The sequence below is a fragment of the Triticum urartu genome, chromosome 7A (assembly GCF_056163025.1).
Source record: "Triticum urartu cultivar PI428250 chromosome 7A, HENAU_Tu73, whole genome shotgun sequence".
NCBI lineage: Eukaryota > Viridiplantae > Streptophyta > Magnoliopsida > Poales > Poaceae > Triticum > Triticum urartu.
The window spans coordinates 651951593-651959732 of record NC_141879.1 but is presented as its reverse complement, the minus strand read 5'-3'; the positions used below and the strand labels follow the sequence as shown (position 1 = coordinate 651959732).

Genomic DNA, 8140 nt, shown 5'->3' with positions numbered 1-8140 from the left:
CTAGGGTGATGGTGGATGAAATAACAGAGGGATTTGAGGACCTCCAGCTTGACCACCCTACCGGTGAAGGGGAGACTAGGCTAGGTTCTGCTCTGAAGACTCCATGCCTATGGCGGAAGGAGCTCATCAACCTTCCGAACTGGACGCCTCCGCCTCCTCCTCCTCCGGCAAGTCAGGGCACTCCGCCTCCTCCACCGCCTCCTCCTCTGGCGAGTCAGGGCACTCCGCCTCCTCCACCGCCTCCTCCTCCGGCGAGTGACGTTCAGGGCACTCGACCGGCTCCTTCTCCGGCGCGTGGCGGCTCTCCGCCTCCTTCTCCGCCTGCGCCGACGCGCCCGAGCAGCCAGCCTCCTCCTTCTCCGCCTCGTCAGCAAGGGCGGAAGAGACCTGCCGCCGCTCCGGCTGCTCCGGCGCGTCGTAGTCCTTCTCCTCCTCCTCGTAAGCAAGTAAAGAAGACAACCTCTCCGTCTGCTCTGCCGACGTCTAGCAGTACAGCCAGAGGCGGGAGGAAATACAGATTTGGTCCTTCTCTGAAGACTCCAGAGAACTTACCATACGAGAGGACCCCGGAGGAGAACGCCGAGATCGCATGAGAAGAAGTGAGGAACTACTTTGAAGGGGTGAAAGCAAAGAAACATCCACCTCCGGAGGAGAAGGTAGATCCGGTGAAAGCGAAGCGCACTCTGGCTGCCCTGACAAAACCACCCAAGTCTCCGCCGAAAGGAAACTATGAGCGCATTATTGGAAAGGAATTTGCCGAAGCGGAGCGGTCGGGAAGTACTGTCAGTGATCAAAGGCTGAAAGAATGACGAGCGGGGAAACAAATTGCCCAGCTCGGCGAACAAGCGAAGCAATCGTGCCCCCCGCTCAAGGTGCCTAGCGACATCGTCGCTAATGATCCGAGGATGGTGCCCGGTTATAGCAATCTTGGCGATTACCTGCCCGACGATGTACATTATGATTTCATGGAGGTGCAGATACAATGATACGAGTACGGGAAGCCTCTCGTCAAAGATGAAAGATCTCTATCAACGATGATGCGAAGATTGCATGATTGGTACTTGAAAATCTGCAGAGACTCTGGGAGGAGGAGTACTTTGTATGTGAAAGTTAAAAAGGAGCATGACCTCATTGGAATTGAATTGTTGCCTATTCCATTCGAGGAGTTCTTTCAGTTTTTCAATCAATTGGCCCTCGATAAAACAACGGTCGCCTGCTACTGTCTGTAAGTAGTACTACTTCTGTCATTAAGTCTCTCTATATAGCTCAGCTCTTTCATTGCATGTATTTATAATCATCCTCACTATATTATGCAGATTGAAGATCGCCGAATTGAAGAAAAGACAAGTCGGTGATATTGGGTTCATTAACACATATCTCATAGATGCAAATCAGGTTAAAATTCATGCCGCAGATACCGAGGGCAACTTGCTACGATCGTTGGTAATAAATGAAAACAAATATATAATACTCTTTCCTTACAACTTCAAGTGAGTGTTACTGTCTTGTGCGTATTCGGTTTCCCTTATATATTAGTCAAGGTTATAGTAATGTAATTGATGAGTTATGCATGCATGTCCAGTTTCCACTATATTCTCCTAGAGATTAATCTTGAGCAGGGACTAGTAACCGTCTTAGACTCAAGACGAAAAGATCCCCATGACTATGCGGACATGACTCAAATGCTCGAGAAGTAAGTTAAATCGATCATTATCCACCATATCAGCAACTTTGTTCATTTCCTGATATATCAAGTAATTGTTTTCTTTGTCTGGCAGGGTTTGGAAAAAATTCACCAAAAAGCTCCAGGACTCCCGAAGAAGCTGCAATTTAGACACCCGAAAGTAAGTACTATAGTAGCATGTTCTGCGCATCTCCTATTGATTCAAGCGCTAGTTTCATCAATACCATTTGGCATTCTTGCTTATCAGTTTGATTGACCTCTATTTCTTGTAAAGTGGTTGTGGCAGGAACAAGGGAATGATTTCAGTGGATACTACGTTTGCGAGTCCATCCGCCACACGACCTGTGAGCGGGGCTACACTGACGAACAATATGAAGTACGTAAATAACAACATTCACAATTTTATTTTATTACCATCATTTGTGTTGAGTTTCATTCATTCATATATATATGTATTGACCCCCTTCTTCAAATTAGATGTTTCAGAAGCGGGATGAACTCCTAGCACCAGCTCGCATGCGAGCAATTCAAGAGGAATTGGCGGCATTCTTTCTTGACCACGTGATCGCTGAAGACGAAGAATACTATGTGGACAATGAGTCCGTATGATTATATTTGTAAGAGATAATTATTGTATATATGTAGCCGGTAGTGCCGGATAGATATACGAGAACTTGTTGTTCGACCAATCTCTCGGAGAAGGAGAGGTGGTCGATATCACTTCTCTCTGTATGCATATATGTTCATGACGATCTTCTGTTTCCTTCGTTTTCTTACTAGCTAGCTAGCGTGTCTAGTCCTCTCTATACGTATGTATAGTACGTAGCGTCGACCAAGCACGGACATAAGAGAGGACACTTCTCTCTATTAGTTATAGCTAGCTAACACAATATATGAAACACCTAAATTAACCCCCCAAAACCCCCCAACCCCCCTTTCAAAAAAAACAAAAACCACAGCCACAGAAAGGCTGACGCGTGGATGCCTATTGGTCCCGGTTGGTGCCACCAACCGGGACCAAACGTCCTCCTGCCTGGGCTCCGCGCACAGGCCACGTGGAGGCCCATCTATCCCGGTTCTAGATTGAACCGGGACTAAAGGGACAGGGCATTAGTACCGACCCTTTAGTCCCGGTTCAGGAACCGGGACAAAAGGCCCTTACGAACCGAGACAACATGCCCTTTTTCTACCAGTGCATCATCTTTCAACTTTGCTTTCTCAAGGAACGCATTAAAATTCAACGGAACAACAGTACGGGCCATCTATCTACAATCAAACATAAACAAGCAAGATACTATCAGGTACTAAGTTCATGATAAATTTAAGTTCAATTAATCATATTACTAAAGAACTCCCACTTAGATAGACATCCCTCTAATCCTCTAAGTGATTACGTGATCCAAATCAACTAAACCATGTCCGATCATCACGTGAGATGGAGTAGTTTCATTGGTGAACATCACTATGTTGATCATATCTACTATATGATTCACGCTCGACCTGTCGGTCTCCGTGTTCCGAGGCCATATCTGTATATACTTGGCTCGTCAAGTATAACCTGAGTATTCTGCATGTACAACTGTTTTGCACCCGTTGTATTTGAACGTAGAGCCTATCACACCCGATCATCACGTGGTGTCTTAGCACGAAGAACTTTCACAACGGTGCATACTCAGGGAGAACACTTCTTGATAATTAGTGAGAGATCATCTTAAAATGCTATCGTCAAACAAAGCAAGATAAGATGCATAAAAGATAAACATCACATGCAATCAATATAAGTGATATGATATGGCCATCATCATCTTGTGCTTGTGATCTCCATCTTCGAAGCACCGTCATGATCACCATTGTCACCGGCGCGACACCTTGATCATCATCGTAGCATCGTTGTCATCTCGCCAATCTTATGCTTCCACGACTATCGCTACCGCTTAGTGATAAAGTAAAGCATTACAACGTAACTGCATTGCATACAATAAAGCGACAACCATATGGCTCCTGCCAGTTGCCGATAACTCGGTTACAAAACATGATCATCTCATACAATAAAATTTTAGCATCATGTCTTGACCATATCACATCACAACATGCCCTGCAAAAACAAGTTAGACGTCTTCTACTTTGTTGTTGCAAGTTTTACGTTGCTTCTACGGGCTTAAGCAAGAACCAATCTTATCTACGCATCAAAACCACAACGATAGTTTGTCAAGTTGGTGCTATTTTAACCTTCGCAAGGACCAGGCGTAGCCACACTCAGTTCAACTAAAGTTGGAGAAACTGACACCCGCCAGCCACCTGTGTGCAAAGCACATCGGTAGAACCAGTCTCGCGTAAGCGTACGCGTAATGTCGGTCCGGGCCGCTTCATCCAACAATACCGCCAAACCAAAGTATGACATGCTGGTAAGCAGTATGACTTATATCGCCCACAACTCACTTGTGTTCTACTCGTGCATATAACATTAACACATAAAACCTGGCTCGGATGCCACTGTTGGGGAACGTAGTAATTTCAAAAAATTTCCTACGCACACGCAAGATCATGGTGATGCATAGCAACGAGAGGGGAGAGTGTGATCTACGTACCCTCATAGACCGACAGCGGAAGCGTTATGACAACGCGGTTGATGTAGTCGTACGTCTTCACGGCCCGACCGATCAAGCACTGAAACTACGGCACCTCCGAGTTTTAGCACACGTTCAGCTCGATGACGATCCCCGGACTCCAATCCAGCAAAGTGTCGGGGAAGAGTTCCGTCAGCACGATGGCGTGGTGACGATCTTGATGTTCTACCGTCGTAGGGCTTCGCCTAAGCACCGCTACAATATTATCGAGGAGTATGGTGGAAGGGGGCACCGCACACGGCTAAGAAAACGATCACGTGGATCAACTTGTGTGTCTAGGGGTGCCCCCTGCCCTCGTATATAAAGGAGCAAGAGGAGAAGGCCGGCTGGCCCTAGGGCGCGCCAAGGAGGAGGAGTCCTCCTCCTAGTAGGAGTAGGACTCCCCTCTTTCCTACTCCTACTAGGAGGGGGAAAGGAAGGGGGAGAGGGAGAAGGAAAGGGGAGCGCCGCCCCCCTCTCCTAGTCCAATTCGGACCAGAGGGGGAGGGGGCGCGTGGCCCACCCTGGCCGCCCCTCTCTCTCTCCACTAGGGCCCATGAGGCCCATTACTTCTCCCGGGGGGGTTTCGGTAACCCTCCGGCACTCCGGTTTTCTCCCAAATCATCCGGAACACTTCCGGTGTCCTAATATAGCCGTCCAATATATCAATCTTTATGTCTCGACCATTTCGAGACTCCTCGTCATGTCCGTGATCACATCCGGGACTCCGAACTAACTTCGGTACATCAAAACTCATAAACTCATAATATAACTGTCATCGAAACCTTAAGCGTGCGGACCCTACGGGTTCGAGAACAATGTAGACATGACCGAGACATGTCTCCGGTCAATAACCAATAGCGGAACCTAGATGCTCATATTGGCTCCCACATATTCTACGAAGATCTTTATCGGTCAGACCGCATAACAACATACGTTGTTCCCTTTGTCATCGGTATGTTACTTGCCCGAGATTCGATCATCGGTATCTCAATACCTAGTTCAATCTCGTTACTGGCAAGTCTCTTTACTCGTTTCGTAATACACCATATCGCAACTAACTCATTAGTTGCAATGCTTGCAAGGCTTATGTGATGTGCATTACTGAGAGGGCCCAGAGATACCTCTCCGATAATCGGAGTGACAAATCCTAATCTCGAAATACGCCAACCCAACATTTACCTTTGGAGACACTTGTAGAGCTCCTTTATAATCACCCAGTTACGTTGTGACGTTTGGTAGCACACAAAGTGTTCCTCCGGTAAATGGGAGTTGCATAATCTCATAGTCATAGGAACATGTATAAGTCATGAAGAAAGCAATAGCAACATACTAAACGATCGGGTGCTAAGCTAATGGAATGGGTCATGTCAATCACATCATTCTCCTAATAATGTGATCTCGTTAATCAAATGACAACACATGCCTATGGTTAGGAAACATAACCATCTTTGATTAATGAGCTAGTCAAGTAGAGGCATACTAGTGACGTTTAGTTTGTCTATGTATTCACACAAGTATTATGTTTCCGGATAATACAATTCTAGCATGAATAATAAACATTTATCATGATATAAGGAAATAAAATAATAACATTCTTATTTCCTCTAGGGCATATTTCCTTCAGTACGGGTGGCACACGAGGAGGTAGGAGTGGTAGTGACGAGGAGGCAGGAGTGGTGCGCGTGGAGGACGGACGAATATTGGCGGTAGTGGACGAGGAGACATTCTTAGAGGGCATGGGGGGGGGCGGTCGGGTACCAGTGGCCGTGGTCGTAGGACAAGAAGGGTTGATAGAAGAAGACCTATTGACATCTTGCTTAACCCAGATGGTTGAAATAATGTGAATGGTACTTGTTATTTGGTCTTGTTTATTTGTTTTTCTTGCATACATACATGTTATTTTACTTTACTAACTACCAAATTTGTCTTTATAGGCATGGCTTCTTCCGGTTCCGTGATGAGGCCACCGTGTGCTAACCACGAGGACATGCCTGACAAGTGGACAGACGCCGAGTTGGATAAGGTGAAGGACAAAGATATGAGAACTCCATCATGTTGGTGTGGAGATGTTTGCAAAGTTAAGGTACCCACCGACCGTAAGAAATCATGGACGGAAGGAAGAAGATATTTTGTTTGTCCCAGCTATGCCTACGATCGTCCTCGTCTAGCTCACGCCTATGATGTACTGCCGGTAAGTTGTTCTAGTTCAAAGAGTATTCAACCGTTGCTACAACTTGAACCTATCTTACAAATGACCACATTTGTTCTTTATTCGTACGTAGTCGCCGCCTCCACTTTGTAAGTACTTCACATGGATAGATCAAGATGTGCCAGAAGACGTTAAGAAAGATCAATATCGAGATTGTCTAAGGAGGCAGCGGTTGTTTGAAGAAGCATTTCAGAGAGGTTTGGAGGAAGAGTATCGTGAAAAGGAGAGGATGGAGCGAAAGAAGCGTGAGGAGGAGAGGGCACGCAAGGAGAAGATTGCTCGTCAAGAGGAGAGAGCAAGAAAGCTTGCAAGGGCTCGTGAAGCCCAAGAGGAGGATGAGGTACGCGACAAGAAAGGAAAGTGGCGTCGTGTGACCCAATAAGTCCTTCGTTTCAAAACACTAGTCGTGAACTATGTCTTCGGTTCGAGAAACATGTGATGAACTATGTACTTTATTTGTGAAACCTGTCATGAACTATGTAGTCGATTTGTGAAACTTGTGGTGAAACTATCTCATGAACTATGTTTTGTTGTGCTATTGTTGTGACTTGACTTGTCTTCAAATGATTACGAAGAAAAACATAGTACACTCTGCTCTGCTTCGCACCCTACCGCCAGCGCACACGGCGGTAGCCTATGAAACCCTACCGCCAAGGCCTACGGCGGTAGGGTGGCGACCCAACCACACTTTTCCTGTGACCAAAAAGGCAACATTTCTTATGGTAGGGTTGGCCACCCTACCGCCAGGGGTCATGGCGGTAGGGTTGGCCACCCAACTGCACTTTTCCTATGACCAAAAAGGCAACATTTCTCACGGTAGGGTTGGCCACCCTACCGCCTGGGACTATGGCGGTAGGGTTGGCCACCCTACCGCCTGGGACTATGGCGGTAGGGTTGGCCACCCTACCGCCTGGGACTATGGCGGTAGGGTTGGCCACCCAAATGCACTTTTCCTGTAACCAAAACGGCAATATTTCTGACGGTAGGGTTGGCCACCCTACCGCCACAGATCCCAGCGGTAGGTTGCAAGAGCCTACCGCCATAGCCCGCGACGGTAGGTCCCTTTGCCACGTGTCCACAGCCGTTAACGACCTGACGATGTCAGGGAACCTATCGCCAGGTCAGGCGGCGGTAGCCTGTATATCTCTACCGCTATGGTCTTTTGCGGTAGCAAAAGGGTCAAATCTTGAAAAAAATTCCAACAGGGGTCAGATCTTGATTTCATATGGCGAAAGGGTCAAAACATGAAATTTACCTCCCGTGATCCGTTCGCCTCCATAGATCCAGTGCCAGTCGAGGCTCCTGGCCGCTACTGCTCCAAGATCCTCCAGCGGCCATGACATGCTCTGTTGTGTGGGCACATGTGCTTCCGCCTTGTGCCCCCTTGCGTAGCTCCATTGAGTGGCCTCCCGTGCTCGTTCGCTGGTGAGGTGATGTTGACTGCTAGTCTGCTAGTGCCACAAATTTCAACGAGTCAACGGCGGATATGCTAGCGCGATAACAACAACAAACCAGCAGGCCTATAGATCATCCAACTTTCCCAGCGAATTGGGCTATGAGCCTGTTACAACTTTCCAACAAGATGGGCCACAAATGGGATGTAATTTCACTTGCTTCAGGCTGGCTCCTCATACAAGA

General features: G+C 47.2%; 1 protein-coding gene across 1 annotated transcript; it reads left to right on the top strand.

The window, feature by feature from the left end:
* The first annotated feature begins 6229 nt into the window (after positions 1-6229).
* LOC147961081 (uncharacterized) lies at positions 6230-6884 on the top strand. Its single transcript, XM_087533664.1, has 2 exons — positions 6230-6484; positions 6576-6884. The coding sequence occupies exons 1-2, from the start codon at positions 6230-6232 to the stop codon at positions 6882-6884; spliced, it is 564 nt and encodes a 187-aa protein (XP_087389790.1).
* The last annotated feature ends 1256 nt before the right edge of the window (positions 6885-8140 follow it).